This window comes from Vigna unguiculata, chromosome 7 (assembly GCF_037176805.1).
Source record: "Vigna unguiculata cultivar grain cowpea cultivar isolate G323 ecotype 2 chromosome 7, ASM3717680v1, whole genome shotgun sequence".
Classification (NCBI taxonomy): Eukaryota; Viridiplantae; Streptophyta; class Magnoliopsida; order Fabales; family Fabaceae; genus Vigna; species Vigna unguiculata.
The window spans coordinates 14,657,789-14,676,787 of NC_140798.1; the positions used below are offsets into that span (position 1 = coordinate 14,657,789).

General features: G+C 40.8%; 2 protein-coding genes across 2 annotated transcripts; both read right to left on the bottom strand.

The window, feature by feature from the left end:
- Positions 1–4,599: 4,599 nt before the first annotated feature.
- On the bottom strand, positions 4,600–6,134 carry LOC114191197 (uncharacterized). The gene is made up of 3 exons (XM_028080377.1): positions 5,870–6,134; positions 5,225–5,759; positions 4,600–5,167 (listed from the first exon to the last, which is right to left on the bottom strand). Exons 1-3 carry the CDS (start codon positions 6,132–6,134, stop codon positions 4,600–4,602), a joined length of 1,368 nt encoding a protein of 455 aa, XP_027936178.1.
- Positions 6,135–12,446: 6,312 nt separating this feature from the next.
- Positions 12,447–13,015, bottom strand: LOC146884652 (uncharacterized). Its single transcript, XM_085675959.1, has 2 exons — positions 12,960–13,015; positions 12,447–12,861 (listed from the first exon to the last, which is right to left on the bottom strand). The coding sequence occupies exons 1-2, from the start codon at positions 13,013–13,015 to the stop codon at positions 12,447–12,449; spliced, it is 471 nt and encodes a 156-aa protein (XP_085532085.1).
- Positions 13,016–18,999: the final 5,984 nt, after the last annotated feature.

Sequence of the window (18,999 nt, forward strand, 5' to 3'; positions counted from 1 at the left end):
ATGAAGGAAGAAGAATCACAAGCCGCACTAGAAAAGCTGGAGGAGAGGTTGGCGAACCTTCAGGCTGAACATACCTCGGCCTTGGAGCGGATCTATGAGTTGGAAGGATACGTCATGGCGCAACATAAGGAAGGCTTTTACAAAGCCGTTCGTCAGACTGCCCACATATTCGAATTTGATGCAGGGGATGATCGTATTAACATCGAGAAGGATGTTTATGATGGGGTCTTGATGAATATTGAAGACACAACGTCTGCCAAAGCTACTGCTAGCGATTCAGGGAAGGTGTCGTCGCCGCCGTCTATTTGATGAACTTATGTGTTTGATGTTATTTTGTGCTAAGGTGACATTATATGTTATGTGTTAAAGGCCTTTAAGGGAAGTGTTGAACCTTTAAGATTTGTAGGTCGTTTGTAATGAACTGCAAGATGTTTTGTGTGATATTGCCTGATGTTTGAATTAACTGCCTTATTTGTACTGCGAATTAATTCAGTAGGGACATGTCTTACAACTATGTTGGCAAGATGAGCGGTAGCGACGTGCCTTATTATGCGTGCAGGAATGTTGTCGGCCGCTTAGGGAGAGATATTCTCGGTCACGTTGGCTGAGCGCTGGGAGAAGGTAAGATATGAGAAAATATAATGTTATATGGAGCGTAGTGTCGGAGTGTGGGAGGGATCATCGCGGTTAATGATGCTACCTGACCCATGGTGAATGTTTGAGGGGAGGGCTCGTCACGGTTAACGAGACTTCTAGACCCCTTGGGAGAGTAATAATTTTATTGACACTTAGAAAAAAATGAACAAACCCAATCACAAAACAATATAAAAGGAATGCAAATGCTTTATTGGTAATGGGGATGCCTCATTAAAACCTCCTCGACCAAAACCCTCCTTAGGGAAAAAAATCGAGGTAGGAAAGAGTACATCGTGTGAAACATAAAGAGTCTTAGCTATAATAAAATTTCAGATGTGACGAATTCCAAGTCGCTGGTATAGGAGTCCCATATAGATATTCTAGGCGATATGCTCCCTTGCCAATGACCTCACGGATGCAAAACGGACCTTCCCAGTTAGGGGAAAATTTTCCTGCATGCTTTCGACCGTTACTAGCTATCCGCCAAACCAAATCTCCTTGATGAAACGACCGATGCTTGACTTTAGAATTATAGCGGCATTGAGATCGAACCTTGGATGCTGCTTCTCGTATGCAGCTTCGATCCCTGAGCTCATGAAGCAAGTCTAGGTTGGTGAGCATGCTTTCATTATTAAGGTTAACGTCAAAGAACTGCCTTCTTAGTGAAGAATCGCCAATTTCGATAGGAATCATTGCGTTGACCCCATATGTCACGCTGTATGGCGTTTCTTGAGTCGTGGATTGAGGGGTGCAGCGATAGGCCCACAAAACTTCCAATAGTTCATCTGCCCAGTTGCCTTTCGCGTCCCCTAGTCGTTTCTTCAACTCCCTCAATATGACTTTGCTTGCACCCTCTGCTTGGCCATTTGTCTGCGGATGCTCCACCGAACTAGTAACATGACGAATATGGAGTCCCTTGTAAAAGTCAGCCAGCCCTTTATCAATGAATTTTCGCCCATTGTCTGTTACAATGCTTTTTGGGACGCCAAACCTGCAGATTAGATTGCGCCAAACAAACTTTTGTACCTGTTGAGCCGTGATTGTAGCGAGAGGTTATGCTTCGATCAGTTTGGTAAAATAATCGACTACTACCAACAGAAACTTGACCTATCCCTTCCCAGGACTAAAAGGTCCAAAGATGTCCATACCCCACATAGCAAATGACCATAGAGATATAATGGCATGAAGTTCCTCTTGCTTCGTGTGTAGGAGATTGCCATGCTGTTGGCATCGAGTGCATCGCTGGACATACCTGTCGCAATCACTTTTGAGAGTAGGCCAATAATACCCCGCTCGCAAAATGCGGGATGCCATGGCTCGTGAACCGGAATGAAAATCGCAAATGCATGTGTGCAACTCGTCCAGCAGGTACTGGGTTTGATTTTCGGCCACACATTTTAAGAGAGGGTTGGAAAAGCCCCTTTTATATAATTCGCCGCCTATGAGCATGAACTGAGAAGCCTTCCTTCAGATTGCGGGATTGTCGGTCCCGTTGTCCTCACCATTTTGTATGAATGAACTATAGGAGCCATCCACCCATTTTCCTCTGTTTTTGAGACCTCTGTGACATTGCTATCTATCATGGTGACCGTAAGTTGACTAAGAGTAGCATGAATTACTGTGTGATGTTGTCCCTTCATCTTCGCCGCAGCTAACTTGGAGAGTAGATCTGCTCTAGAGTTCTACGCGCGGTTGATGTGTTCTAGCTGTGCTATTTTGAATTTTCCCAACATTCCCTTCACAACATGGTAATATCGCAAGAGGAGAGGATCTTTCACCTGAAAGCTACCATCCATATGTCCAACTAGGAGTTGCAAATCTGATTTGAACGTAAGGTTCTCGACGCCCATGTCTACTGCTAAGTGTAATCCAGCAATCAATGTTTCGTACTCCGCTTGATTGTTGGAGGTTTTGAATCCGAATTGTAAGGATTGTTCAAGAAGAAGATCGTTCAGACCTTACAAAACTATACCAGCCCCTCCTCCTTTAGTGTTAGAGGAGCCGTCCACGAAAAGTGTCCACGTATTATCATTCAGCTCTGTATGTCCAGTCAACTCATTAAAAAAATCGGCTAGGCATTGGGCTATGATCGCTCCCCGCACTTCACAGCGAATATGAAATTCGTATAGTTCAACCGACCATCCCACCATACGGCCTGCCAAATCGGGTCTCCTCAACACTTTGTGTATTGGGTAGTCGGTTCGCACTATGGCCTCAAAGCCCTGAAAGTATGGTCGTAGTCTTCTGGTTGTGACTACTAACGACAATGCCACCTTCTCAACTGTCTGGTAGCGTAGCTTGGCGTCATGCAAAACTCTACTGATGAAGTAAACAAGTTGTTATTGTCCATCGTGTTCTTGGACTATAGCAGTGCTTACAACATTATTAGAAATAGCCAAATATACTAAAAATGGTTTACCTTTTGCAGGTTTGTGCAATACTGGGGTGAAGACAAATATTCCTTCAAGTTAACAAACGCGTGCTCACAATGTTCATCCCACGGAAACTTACAGGCTTTCTTCATCAGTTTAAGTATGGGCTGTGTTTTCTCAGCTAGTGTCGGCATGAATCGTGACAGTGCCGCTAAGCGTCCCACCATCCTCTGTGTCTCCTTGATGTTTGCAGGACTACGCATATTTAGCACAACTTGGCACTTGTCTGGGTTGGCCTTAATACCTCGGTGCGTTAGCATGAAGCCTAAGAATTTTCCTCTTGTGACCCCGAACACGCACTTCTCAAGATTCAGACGCATGTCATATCGACGCACTGTGTGTAGCACCTCCCTTAGATCTTTGATATACTGCTCGAGTGAATCAAACATCACCACCATGTCATCCACATAAACCTCCATGCACCTTCCAATAAGATGATGAAAAACCCGATCCATCAGCTTCTGATACGTCACCCCTGCATTTTTCAAGCCAAAGGGCATGACCTCATAGTAGAAATTGGCCTCTTCCGTGATGAAAGCTGTCTTCTCCTTGTCACCTAAGTACATAGGTATTTATTGTAGCCAGAATAGGCATCCAGGAAACTAAGTACTCTATGGCCAGCTGCACCATCGACAAGCCGGTCGATACTGGGCAAAGGGTAAGTGTCTTTGGGGCAAGCCTTATTAAGGTCTGTGTAATTCGTGCACATTCACCACTTACCATTGGACTTTTTGACTGACACCACGTTGGCTAACCAAGTGGTATACGTAGCTTCTGTAATGAAGCCTGCTGAGAGCAATTTCTACACCTTGGCCTTGGCTGCGTCCCTTTTCTCTCCCCCCATTTTTCACCTCTCTTGAGTGATCGGTTTCGCCTCTATGTAAACAGACAATCTATGACAAGCAACTCGAGGGTCAATTCCAAGCATGTTGGCTGCACTCTAGGCGAACAAATTGGCATGTTCGTTCAACGTCTATTTCAGCTCTGTGGCATCCACGTTAGCCTTACCGACATAAGTATACTTGAGCCCCTCCCCGAAGTTGTGTTTCTCTGTAATCTCAACTGGTTCGACCCGTGTGTCATCGTTGAAGCAAGGATCTAAGTCTACGCCCTCGATCCGTGATGTCTTCTCAATGTTGTGTATTGCGCGTCTTGGGGGTGACTTGGGCCGCCCTCTCAAGCTATATGCATAACACTTACGCGCGGTGGGTTGATTCACGTGTATGGTGATAATGTCTCCGGACGCAGAAGGAAACTTCATTGCTAAATGATACGTAGAAACAACTGCACCCAACGTGTTAAGAGAGGCCCTGCCTAATAGTATGTTGTACGATGTGTGTGCATCGATAATGAGGTATCTGATCTTTACCGTCCTCGTCACCTTTCCTCCTCCGAACTTAGTGAAAAGATTGATATAGCCTTTCGTGTCCACCTGTTCACCTGAAAAGCCAACTATAGGTTTCGAATAATGTTGAATATCTGCTTTTGAGATTTTCAACTTTTTGAAAGTTCTCCAATAGAGGATATCCACCTAGCTCCCCTGATCCACGAGGGTTTTCCTGACGGCAAAGTCTTCGATTTCCACCGATATTACCATCGGATCATCATGTTGGGGGTCAAGAACATGAAAATCGTCGTCCCGAAAGGTGATAGGCGGCATACGCCTACGCGGATATATCAAAACTGCATTCACGCTTTGAATTGCTCGTACATATTTCTTCCTGGCAGACGCAGTTGAGCCTCTGCCAGCGAAACCCCCTGCAATGTAATTGATAACTCCCCGCAGTGGCTTTTCTTGTGCATCACGTTGCTCATCTCTTTCGTATGCTGGTGCCCTGTACTCCTTCCTCTCATTTCCTCCTTCTCGGTCCTCCTTTCGGGATGAAAATCCCCCATCTTCACGTTTTACAAACCTTTTGAGGTGTCCAGCTTGTATCAGATCCTCGATCTTATCCTTCAACGTGAAACACTCTTCCGTAGTATGACCATAATTCCGGTGGTAGCGACAGTGCTTCGTGGTATCCGCATGAGGGGGAGTTGGAACCTTCCTTGGAGGGGATATAAGGTCGGCATTAAGGGCCTCCTCTAGAATCCGTGCCCTGTTGGATATCAACGGGGTATACCTGTTATACTTTGGTTGTCTCTATTCTTGGAACCTAGAGCCCGATCTGGAGGTTGTTGCCCTGTCTTTCTTAGGGTGTTTCCTGTCGTGGGTCTCCCCGTGAGTGGTGTTGCGAAATTCCTTCAACTCTTCCATTTGCATAAATTTTGTAGCTCTCGTTCGGAGCTTGTCCAAATTAGCCACGTGTTTCTTACACAAGCTGTCCACAAATGGGTCTGGTCGAAGGGCTGTAATTAGATGATGCATGGCCACCTCTAGATTCAAATTGCTGATGTTCAAGGACAGTTTCTCGAATCGCTCTATGAAATTACGTAATGACTCTTCTTTCTCCTGACACACATTCACCAGTGCTAAAGAGGTAAGGTGGTGGTGAGGTTTGCTAGTGGCAAACTGAATACTAAATCGTGTCGTCAGCGTATCAAAACAGTCGACGGAGTTGGGAGGAAGTCGGGTAAACCAACGGAGCGTCGTACCCTTTAACGATGTTGGGAAAAAGTGACAGAGGATCGCATCTTCTGTTGTGTACAGTCCCACCTGAGTGGTGAAAATGTCTATATGCTCCTCCGGATCTGTGGTGCCATCATACTGATCATAGTGAGTCCCTTCCAACGTGCGAGGAGGTCGGCCGTCATGATGCCATCCACGAAGGGGTGACACCTGGGTGTTCCTGCTCGCGCACCAATTTGGTTAGGGTTGGTTTGAGCTCTAGACTCCTCCTGGTGTGACGTCTTTTCCTGTTCCTCCTCTTCCTGTGGCATCTCTCTTCTTCTCACCGTGCGCTTTGTCTGTCTCCTAATTCTTTGGTTCTCTGCCCTCAAGGCATTGATTTCTTCCTCGCTTTTGCGCCTTATTTCTTCTAATTGTCGCTGCATCTCTACCTGCATCTGTCGCCGTATCTCGGCTAGGGCTGCACCGTGATCTATCGTTGTTCTTGTCGACTCCATGTCCCTTGAGAATAGCTTGGCCCCATGGTGGGCACCAAAATGTTCTTGTATGGTAGGAACCTAGCAATCTCAAGAGCCTTCAGCCTTCTTTCTCCTCGTCTCCTCATCTCCTCTCCTTACAGCTGATTCTGATCCACCGTCGGGAGTGGGGTACCTGCAAGCACTCTGATGCCTAAGTCAGAAAATACTCAATATTCTCTGTGCACTATATGAAATTTAGATTGAATACCTCCTGTCAGTCAGTGAACTGTCCCTTATATTACCTGGCATTATTCCCAACTTGATTACTTATAGGGTGGTTTTCTTCTCCCATTAAGCACTAAGGAATCTAATCAATATGGTAACTGCCCCAGACCTTAATGGTAACATTTCCAAATTCTCATTAATGTTGAACTTCTGAGCCCTTGGACCTGTGTTTTATCTCTGCCATCACTGGAACAAGTCTACCTCTCTGTGCTGCCGGCCCATTACGTACCAAGTCCCTTGGGCCGAGATGTATCAAGCACCTAAGGCCGGCATGTACCCGGCCTCTAGTCCTAGATACGCTTGCTATCCTGTCAGGCCACATAACGCGCCTTGACTCCAGTGGCCGAGATGTACCTAGCCACTAGGTCGTGGTGTTCACGGAAATTGGGCCGGGATATATGTATCTGACCGCACCACAGTGAGCCCATCATACTTTCTCCCCATCTTCCTTTAATGACTGTGCCTTATCTTGAATAACACCCTTTCCTACCGTGCCTGTGTCCGAGTACATCCCTCCCAAGCTTCCCTACTGTACTTAATTAATGGGATGTACACAGGCACCCTATACAGTAAAAATATTTTAACTCAACCCGAACCTCTGTGGATCGAATTGGCTCATATTTCAACCCATTTTGATAACTCTATGTTATACTATGTAATTAAAAGAAAAATCTAATTACAGCTACTCATTTAAAAAAAATTATTTAAAGTTTTGAAGACAAAAATAAAATAAAAAATTAACAGAGACCTCAATTTGAGCTTTATATTTATGAGAAGCTCGAAATATAAGTAACCTATATTTAATAATTAAAGAGATTATTATTATTACATGGTGCATTAATTATTTTTTAATGTGTAAATATGGTAAGTCAAATTACAATGAAATAGTAATGCATATATTTAACTAAAAAATGAGTTGTCTTCTAATTTTTAACTATAGGTTTTGTCTAACAAGTGTTAGATGCAACGGTAGTATTATAATGAAAGTCACGAGTTAGCGATAAATCATTCCAAGTTTTTAGCATGTATTAACTTCCCATTCAATGTATAATTGTAACTAATCACAGTAAAATATTATAGAAGTACGCCTGAGCAAAAACATTTACAAATTCAAAATAAATTTAATTACAATTAAATTGCGTGAATGAATAATATTGAATAAAAGAAATTGAGTAAAATAAATAATTAATAGTAATATATAATGCTTCAGAATTTTATGGATATTTGATCCAAACCAAATTTATTTTTTAATATAAATTTGTAGTTATATTTTAAACTTCATTATTGGTACGATATTTTTTGTTGAAATTTAATAATAAGCTATGTCAAATCATAACCATCACAATTGAAATCACACGTGTAAATTTTTTGAGTTAAAAATTTATTAGATTTATTTCATTTATTTAAAACCAAAAACATATATATTCCTTTCAAATTGGTTTTATATAAATCTATAATCTAAATAATCCATCTGAACTAATATATCATCCGATTAACACATATCTAACTGACGTGTGATAAATTAAATAGTCAAATACACATTTCAAAATATTAAATTTGAGTTATACTTAGAGATGTCAAAATAACTTCCAATCCATGAATCAATCTGGCTCACCATAAGTTCAAGTCGGATTAGGTTGAGAAAAATTTAGTTTTTTCAAAGGTGGGTCGAACTGAATCTGATTCACTTAACCCACAGATTAAACAAGCTCGAGTCGGGTTGAAGGTGAGTTGACCTACTTAACCCACAAATATTTTTTTACAATTTTTAATTTTTTTTTATAATTTCTTACTACTTTTAATTGTATAGGTTCACAATTTCATATTTTTTACATATTAGAAGGTTGCTTAATAATATTTAAATAGTTTGAATGTTTAATTAATTTCTTTATAACGTTAATACTTTAATATTTTATTATCTTTATAATCATATTTCCGATGATTAGACGTACAATTTGATTTCACTATTATAAATAATAAATTAAGTAAATTCACTCTTATTGTAATGTAATAAATATATAAAATAAATTATAAAAAAAATCGTAAGTGAACCAATCCACTAACCCACCAACCCGTGATGAGTCAAGTCAGGTTACAAAAGTTACAAAAGTCCTGATTTACAAAAAAGTGAGCCAAATTGAACTAGTCTTATTTTAGCTCAATCCATAATGAGCCAACCCGTCACGGATTGACTTACTTTAACACCCCTGGTTATACTAAATTGATCATATTAATCCAAATTGTATCAATTTGAATATTGCTTAGACCTATATAAAAGTGTCTAGAAATTAGATATTTTATGAAATTGAATTATGCTTGTGACGTAGTTATTTTAAAGATTTTCATTGCCCCCCAATGCTTGATGCCACCACCAATGGTGATCTTAAATCTGAGTGTGAAGAGAAAAATTGATTTGTTAGTATTGAAATTTAAAGAAGACAAAATTGAAAATAACTCAAAAATAACTAGACAAGTTAATATACTAAATTTAATCAATACATAATGTTTTTTTTTAAATTAATTCCTATGTAGACTAATTTTAATTTATGGAAAAAATTGATTCCACTTTTTAATTTCTTTTTCCATTAGAAAGAACTTATATAAAAAAAAGTCACTAGTGTAGGATATTGCGCCATGTATACTATCATGCTTACGCTCAACCTGTTTACTTTCTAAATTAACCAGAGGAAAATATTAGAGTAATTTTGATGTATTAATCCTGTAAAAGCTTTATAGTTTTAATTTATGATTGAATGACCATTTTCAAGTAAAAAACTATTTACTCAATTAACATTGGAGTCATCCTTCCGCAATACTTAATTACCAGCATGAATGAATATGTGATTTCATGAGCACTTCTGTTAGGTTCTGTAATGAAAGAACCCACAAACTAACACTGAATTGATAACGGTATAAGCCAGTCGTATCCCTTCGTTCACAAATCACAGAGAATTACAGAAAATATGTCCCTTCCTTCACAGGATGTAACCAAACCTGCCAACTTTCCTCTAATCCTCTTTCTACCCCATCACCCTATCACATCCCTATATATAGTCTTCTTCTAATATAACAAAGACTATCCTCTCATAACTAACAGTTAGTTATGTTATTAACTATTTTTTTCCTCCTAACATACACTTTCCACTCCCTAACATTACCCCTTCTTGGACCAACAACCTTATCCTCAAGGTTGAAATTGTTGACAAACAAGTCTCTATGGATAAACACTTTTTGTATTCAAATTTGTTGTGTTTTGAAATGAAACACTACATGATCCTTTTATAGGCCTTTGGACATGACCCTTCAACTACATTCATTAAATATAACCACTACCTAACTCACAATTAATGAACTCTATAGCATGCTTAATCATAGCTAGACCCACTCTCAACCTTTTACAATCTCCTAGACAATTAATATAGCAACTTCCAACTACCCACATTTAAGTTTACCCAACAAAATCCTCTTGTAAACTTAAATGCTCTTCTTGTCCTTCATTCCATGTATCATCTTGTTGTTCTCGAACAGAGAGGATGACAGCGACTTTGTAAACATAACTGTAACTTGTGCTCGACTTTCGACGTGCTCCAACTCTAGATTTCCTTCTTTCACTTGTTCTCAGATGAAGTGAAATCGAACATCAATGTGCTTGCTTCTCTCATGATTGATCGGGTTCTTTGCCAATTCAATGACCAACTTTTTGTCAACTCGGATCACAATTCCCTTTTCTTGCTTCAATTCCAGTTTGCTTAGAAGGTTTCTAAGCCAAACTGCATGGCAGACACTCCTGGATGCTGCAACGTACTCTGCTTCACATGTTGATAGTGTTACAATGGGCTGTTTCTTTGAAAGCCAGGTGTACGCCATGCTCCCCATCAAGAATACATATCCAGACGTGTTTTTTCGGTCATCAACATCTCCACACCAATCACTGTTTGAGTAGCCGACTAGTCAGTAATCATCCGTCCTAGTATACACTGTTCCTCTCACGTACCTTAGAATTCTCTTTAGGGCCTTCCATTGAGTATACCTCGATTCCTCCATATACTGACTTGCTATTCCAACACTCAACATTAAATCTGGACTAGTATTTGTAAGATACTTGAGACTTCTAATCAGACTTCGGTATTTGCTCGCATCAACTCGGTCTCCATCTGCATATTTAGAAAGTTTTATGCCCGGTTCCATAGGGGTGGAAACCGAGTTACAACTTGTCATCTTAAACTTCTTCAAGACCACCTTAGCATACCTTTCCTGTGACACAAAGATACCGTCCTTCCCTTGAATGACATCCAAACCAAGGAAATACTTCATAAGACCTAAGTCGGTCATCTCGAACTCTTTCATCACTTCTTTAAATGCTTCAATCAGCTTAACATTATTCCTCGTGAAGATAAGGTCATCAACATAGAGGGCAATAAACATCACATCTTCTCCTTTCTTCTTTATGTAAAAAGCATGTTCATAAGGGTACTACTCATACCCATTCTTCTTGAAGTAAGTGTCGATTCTTTCATTCCATGCTTGTGGAGCTTGCTTCAGGTCACAAAGTGCCTTCTTCAATCTCAACACCTTCTTCTCTTCGCCTCTTCGCATGTATCCAAGTGGTTGTTCAACATATACTTCCTCCTCCAAGACTCCATTCAAAAATGCTGACTTCACATCCATCTACAAGATTGTCCATTTGTGTTGAGCTGCTAAGGAAATCAACAACCTGATTGTTTCCATCCTCGTCACGGGAGCGAATACTTCGTCATAGTCTATTCCTTCCTTCTACTTGTACCCTTTCACTATGAGCCAGGCTTTATATTGCTCGACTTCACCATCAGCATTTGTTTTCTTCTTGTACACCCACTTTACGCCAATAGGTTGAGCTCCTTTGGGCAAATCGGTTAGCTCCCACGTGTTGTTGCGTTCGATTGATCCGATTTCCTCATTCATCACCTTTTGCCACTTCTCCTCCTGCACAACCTCTTCAAAGCTCAAAGTCTTCTGAATCTACCAGGAAACATATAACATGTATTTCGCCAGTCGAGTTGTATATGTCTTGCAAGTTTCGCACTCTAGGCTGTAGAGGTTCATCTTCTTCATCAGAAGTCTCATGATCTCTCACAACTTGTGGTGTATCTATCTCCAAGCTTCTAGACTCCTTCTCCGAGTTGTTCCACTTCCACTCACTCTCTTCATCAACTTGAACATCTCGGCTCATAATCACCTTCTTTGTTATTGGGTTGAACAACCTATACGCCTTGGTTTTTTCATCATACCCAATAAACACGTACTTCTTGCTCCGATCTTCAAGTTTGGTCCTTTGTTGAGCTGGGACATGACCATAAGCAATGTTGCCAAACACTTTGAGGTGAGACACACCTGGCTTTCTTCCACTCCAGACTTCTTGCAGTGTCTTCTCGTTCAGCTTAGCATGTGGACATCTATTTTGCACATAGATGGCACATTGCACTACTTCCGCCCAGATCTCCTTAGGTACATTCTTGCTTTTCAACATTGTTCGAACCATGTCAAGTATGGTTAGATTTTTCCTCTCAACTACTCCATTCTATTAGGGTGAGTATGGTGTTGTCAGAAATCTCCTTATTCCTTGCTTCTCACAATACTTCATGAGTTCGGATGAGATGAACTCGCCTCCTCAGTCAAATCTAACAGATTTGATAAGCATGCCGGTCTCCTTTTCAACCATTGCTTTAAATCTTTTAAACACTTGGAACACCTCAGATTTCTCCTTCAAAAAATACACCCATGTTTTTCTTGAAAAATCATCTATGAAAGAAATGAAATACCTTTTCCCACTGAAAGATTCATGGGTAATTGGTCCACAAATGTTTGTGTGAATTAATCTGAGTTGTTCCTTTGCCCAGTACTCGATAGTCCTCGGAAATGAGGTCCTCGGATGCTTCCCGAGCACGCACTCTTCACAAAATTTCTTTTCAAACTCCATAGTCGGGAGTCCTCGCACCATCTCCTTTTTCACTAACTCGGCCAACCCACCAAAATGCAAGTGACCAAACCAGAAATGCCACATCATAGCTTCATCCTTCACGTCGAGTTTCAAGCACTTCTTTGAACTATTTTCAAGTCCAGCTTGTAGATCTTGTTATTCTTCACCTCTACTCGGGCAATCAATCGATCTGACTTATCTTTCAAGTATAGTATTCGGTCTTTCATCAGAACCGAGTAACCTTTCTTCATCAGCTGGCCCATGCTCAATATGTTGCTCTTGAGATTGGGTATATAGTACACGTCTTTGATTTCTCCAACTCGGTTGTTCTTTTGCAGGTACCACATTGTACCCCGACCTTTTACTGCCACCTTTGATGCATCTCTAAATGATACGTGTCCAGCCTCAACTTTAGTGAGCTCCATAAAGAGATTTTCGTCCCTACACATATGGTTGCTTGCTCTTGTATCAAGGTACCAAACTGAGTTGTTAGAACAACATGGACTTAGCTCGGCACCTGATCTCCTGAACATCATCAATATTCCTTCTTCATCAACATCCTCAGAAAGGAAGTTCGTTTCCTTCTTGCTTTCAGATCAACAATCCTTCGCGAAATGTCTAACCTTCCCACAATTGTAACATTTGACTCCTGAGTAGCAGTCTTTGGCAAAATGACCATACTTACCACATTTAAAGCACTCAACTCCTGAGTTGTTTGACTGACCTCCTTGACCTCTACCACCACGACCTCCACCTTGTCCTCGACCACGCCAGTTTTGTTGGCCACCTATTTTTGACCTCTTTCATATCCTCCTCTACCACCTCGACCTTGAGTGTTCTGAGTATAAGGAACCTTCTTCTCCCTAATGGTTGTCTTTGCTTAGAATGCTTGATCAAGGGACTCCTCCTTCTTCTTCCTTCTTCGCTGCTCATGCGCTTCAAGCGACCCAACAAGCTCTTCCACTGAGAGCGCTGTCAAGTCCTTGAATTCCTCTATTGCGCAAACTATATTCTCAAAGTCATCAGTTAACGACCTCAAGATTTTCTCCACCACTCGGCAAGCAGGCAACGTCTCTCCATTTCTACCAAGCTAATTCACTACGGTCTCAACTCGGAAGACATACTCGGCAACCCCTTCATCTTCCTTCATCCTCATCCTTTCAAGCTTACCTTTGAAAGTTTGAAGCCAAACTTGCTTCACACGGTTATCCCCTTTGCATGCCTTCTCTAGAATATTCCACACTTCTTTTGAAGACATAGCATTTGCTATCTTCTTAAAGCCGGACTCATCAACAACTGGTACAGCCGTAGAGAGCCGTTTTGTCCTTTGTTTGTGTTGCTTTTAACGTAGCAAACGGGGCTATCGTCATTTCTCCATTGTCCTCTAGTTCTTGGTACCCATTTTCGACCACCTCTCATACTTCTTAGGAACCAAGGAGAGCCTTCATCTGCAGGCTCCAGTTATCATAGTTGATGCCTTTTGATAACTTCGGCAGGGGCATGCTGTTAGTTAAGCTGACCATCTCGATCAAACTCTTTAACTCACTCAAACACTCAGGCTCTCAAGCTCTTATGCCAATTTGTTGACAAACAAGTCTCTCTGGATAGACACTCTTTGTATTCAGTGTTGTATTTTGAAATGAAGCACTACATGGTCCTTTTATAGGCCTTTGGACATGACCCTTCAACTACATTCATTAATATAGCTATTTTATAATCTCCTAGAAAATTAATATAGCTATTTCCAACTACCTACATTTAAGTTTACCCAACAGAAATCAGGGACTGGTATTGCATAATAGTCACGTCTTCCCAAGTGGTTGTGTCAAGACCCCATTCTGCAACTAGATCGACACTTGTTTAACAGAATCCCCTTGTTTAGCTTGGTGTACACTCCTTTTGTCAAGAACTTTGCTTGGCAAACAAGTAGACGTTTGCACTTGTAGTTGCTTTGGTAAATCAATCTGCACTTCATGTGAGCCAACAACTTTTTTCAGTTGTGACACATGGAAAATCATATGTATACGAGTGTGATGAGTGCGTATTTTTGCCCTCATTTAATGTTTAATTATGGGTATTTTAATTGAATTTGTGTGCTTAAAGATTGATTTAATTTGGATTTCCTATAATTGGGTTTATTGAGCATGAGATACAAAAACATGTTAAAAATAGCTTTTTAGTTGCATAAATGTTCTTTGGATATTTTGAGGTGTGTTAGTGCAGCTGCAGCTAAGTTGAGCTCATGGAGGTGTGAAAATAAATTGGTTAAAGCTTCATGACACCTTAAAGATAAATCCAAAAATAAGAAATTATCAAAAGCACAAAAATCCAAGCCAAGCATTGCATGAAGATGGCAAGAAAAGCTTGAAAAAGTGAAGAAGTTTGGCTAAACCAAGAAGAGAGGAACAAAAAAATTGGACCTTTCAGTTTTCTTTATCTTTATGATAGAAGATAATTGCCAGTGTGGACGAATCTGTTAGGGTAAACTTAAATTAGGAGTTATTGAGCAAACTTTATGAGTGGTTACATTTGTGATGTTTTAGGAGAGCAAAAGTCAAAAGTTTTATGTGTTATGTTTCGGATGTTAATGGTGATTAGTGTTATGTTTTTATAATAATTGGAGACATTATGACTTGCAGATGAAAAGCCAAATGTAAGTTCTATAAATTGTAGTGTCTTGCTCATATGAAATACACAAGTGAAGTAAATCATATTTTCAGAAATAGAGTGCCTTTGCTAACAAAGTGGTATTAGAGCCAGTTAGCTTGAGTGTCTGAGAGTGAAAAAAGTGAGTGATGGCCAACAATATGTCCTTACTCCAGCTGACACAAAAATCTGACTACGATAAGTGGAGCATGCAGATGAAGGCCTACCTCGGATCCCAAGACGTGTGGGATGTAGTTCAAGGTGGCTTCGAAGAACTAGAGGATTTTGATGAACAAACAGTCGCTCAAATTGCTGCGTTTAAAAAAATAGGAGTCAAAGATAGGAAAGCTATGTATGCATTGTACCGAGCTGTGGACGACACAGACCTTGAGAAGTTAGGAAATGCTACGACTTCAAAAGAGGCGTGGGAGATCTTGGAGAAAACATATAAGAGAGATGACTGCGTGAAACAAGTTCGTCTTCAAGCTCTCGGAGGAGAGTTTGAGAGGTTGTTGATGAAGGAGAACGAAGGGGTAACCAAGTTCATATCTCGGGTGGAGACTGTGGCAAACCAACTTGGCAAGAATGTGGAGTCGTTGCCTGCAAACCGAGTTGTGGAGAAAATTTTGAGGTCAATGACAATTAACTTCGACAACATTGTGTGTGCTATAGAAGAATCCAAAGACCTCTCAAAGCTCACAATGAAGGAGCTTGCTGGGTCTCTAGAAGCCTATGAACAAAAAAGAAGAAAGACGAATGAGGACTACTTTGGCCAAGCTCTCCAAGCAAGGACAAATTTCAAGGAGAAAAAGGTGTTTGGAACTCAGAACACTCGGGGCAAAGGAGGAAGAGATCATGGGAGTCAAAACTATGGTCTTGGAAGCAGAGGTTAAGGACGTAGTGGTCAAGGTCGAGATGATTACGAAGACGGCGCTTCCAGCCTGCAAAATTGGCGGACCGAGGTGGAGGTGAAGGCAGAGGAGGTCGGTCAGGCAACAATGGTGAATGCTACAAGTGCGACAAGCCCGATCACTACGCAAATGAGTGTAGATCGATCAAGTGTTATAATTGTGGTAAGACAAGTCATTTTGCAAAGGATTGTCGGTCTCAAAATAGGAGAAATGAATCAACCAATCTTCTTACAGAAGAGGTTGAAGAACAAGCTGGAATACTATTGAAGGCTAGTAGCGAAGCGAGCTCGGCACATGATGTGAAGAGCTCGACACATGATATGAAGAATTTGGAAAGGGAGGAAACTAATAAGGATGAGATTTTGCTAACAAGGAGCTCGGATATCGAGCTTGGTTCGAACTCTAGCACAAACACCGAGATTGGTTTGCATGTCCAAAATAACTCGATCTGGTATCTAAACACTAGAGCTAGTAACCATATGTATGGAGATGAAAGTATGACGAGCTCTCCAAAATTGAAGCTGGACATGTGTCATTTGGAGACGCTTCCAAGGTGATGGTAAAAAGACGAGGTACGATATGTTTTTCTCAAAAGAATGGACGAATTGGGACAATTCGGAATGTGTACTACATACCCGACCTCAAAACCGACATATTGAGTGTGGGGACAGTTAATGGAAAAAGAGGTACTCAGTCATCATGAAAGATCGAGTGCTGGAGTTGAGGGATAAACTCGGACACCTTATTACCCGAGTAGAAATGAAACAAAACAGAATGTATAAACTAGAGCTGAGGTGTTTGAAACTCGATGTCGAGGATGAAGCAATGAAGTTGCATTTTTGATTCGGCCATTTGCACTTTGGAGGGTTGATCGAGCTAGTACAGAAAGAAATGGTGCGTGGATTGCCACACATAGAATTTAAGAAGAATTTATGTGAAGATTGTGTACTCAGCAAGCACCAGAACTGAGTATGAAGTGAAGGAACAACTCGACCTGGTGCATACAGATGTTTGTGGACCAATTACTCATGTATCTTTCAGTGGTAAGAGGTATTTTTTAACATTTATTGATGATTTCTCTCGGAAGATATGGGTTTATTTTTTGAAGGAGAAATCTGAAGTATTTGGAGTATTTAAGAAATTTAAAGTAATGGTTGAAAATGAGACGGGCACAAAAATTAAAGTTGTTCGGTCAGATAGAGGAGGTGAATACACATCAGCCGAGTTCATGAGGTACTGTGAGGAGCTTGGCATTAAAAGATATTTGATAGCTTCATACTCACCACAACATAATGGAGTTGCTGAAAGGAAGAATCAGACAATTTTCAACATGGTTCGAGCAATGTTGAAAGGTAAGAATATGTCAAAAGAATTTTGGGCTGAATTAGTGCAGTGTGCAGTATATGTGCAGAACGGGTGTCCTCATGCAAAGCTCAATGGACAGACACCACATGAAGCATGGAGTGGAAAGAAACCATGTGTATCTCACTTGAAGGTATTTGGAAGTGTATCATATGCTCATGTTCCAGCGCCACAAAGAACCAAGCTCGAGGACAGGAGTAAGAAACTTGTTTTTATTGGATATGATGAAAAAAAAAGGGCTATAAATTTTTTAATCCAATAACAAGCAAAGTTCTTGTGAATCGAGATGTTGTAATAGATAAGGAGAACGAATGGAACAACTCGGTAGTGACAATTAAGAGCTCAGCAACGACAAGTGGGAGCTCAAAAACTACCTTTGGAAGCCTAACAAGTGAAAGAAGAAATCTAGACAATGTACCAGCAAGACAACAGGAGGTCTCTAACGAGGAAGAAGAACCATTGCAGCCCATAACTCGGAGCCTACTAGACATATATAATACAACTAACGAGGTACATGCTGTATGTCTTTTGGCAGAATCGAAAGATGTTAGTTTTGAAGATGATGTGACCCCACCAAGGCTCATAGTTTGGGCTAATGGCCTGGCCCATTTAGTTTATCTTTGTTATTAAATAAATACATATTTTTGAAATGCTTTATTTTCAGTCTAATAATTAGGCTTTATTCTGCAACCCATGTCTACAAATCTAATTCTCGGATGAGCCAACCAAAAGGGCAGCAACCAATAACCCTTGCTTTATTTTCTCACAGTACTTTAATTGCATCAAGTGTTCCCGTGTTGGGTTGCGCAGCACATCATGCGTGATGGGGTGTGGAAAGAAGCAAGGCACGCATCTGCCAAATGATTGGAGCGCGAAGTAGGGAATTGCACCTCATCTTAAATCAACTCCCTACCACCAATGAGGACCACATGACTTTTCCTAATTTTCAGCTGCGGGTGCTTATGTGCTTATGTGATAAGCATCAGTCACGTCTTGTATCACAAATTGGGCTTCCAGCCCAATTCCTTCAAAGCTTCCAGTAGTTACTAGCATGTTACTTGGGCGCATCTTCCATCTGCCACGAAACTTGATCCAGCCAGTTGCGTTGCATCTCAAGCAGGAAGGCCCTTCCCTCATTCCAGCGTCTGCTAGTTAGGGTTAATGATGAAAGAGGGTTGTGCCCCTTTCTTGTAGTTACTAGGGTTTTACACTTTCTTCTCCAAGAGTCCCAGTCGTAGTTAGGGTTAACGTTTTCCTTGCCTCTTCTTCTCCTTATACAAGAGGCAAGCTACCATTGTAACAGTTTAACTTAGATGAATGATAAATCTGGTTGAGAACACTCCCACTTTCGTCTCTGCTCAAACCCTTTACCTTAGATGAGGATTTATCCTCCTAGGGTTTCCAAACCAGTGAGATTCCAGCGTTATTCACCAAGTATAAGCCTTCTGTTGCATTTTCTAGTCGTTTCCACCGAACAAACGACTACCGGAGGCCGTCTCTGTCGAACGGAGTACAAATTCTACCGATTAACGGCGCCGATGGCCTCATCAAGTGGTATTCAGAGCCAATCGGTTCTCGAAGGTCTTCAAAGATGAGTATTCTTCGTCTTTTATCTTTGTTTTTCTTATTATTATGTTTGATTCCGTCTTGTTCATGCGCTGATTGAGTCTACTTTTGTCTGTTGAATCTGTGTTGTGGTGATATTTTTTGCTGAAATTGATTCAAAATGCGTTGATCTAATTTT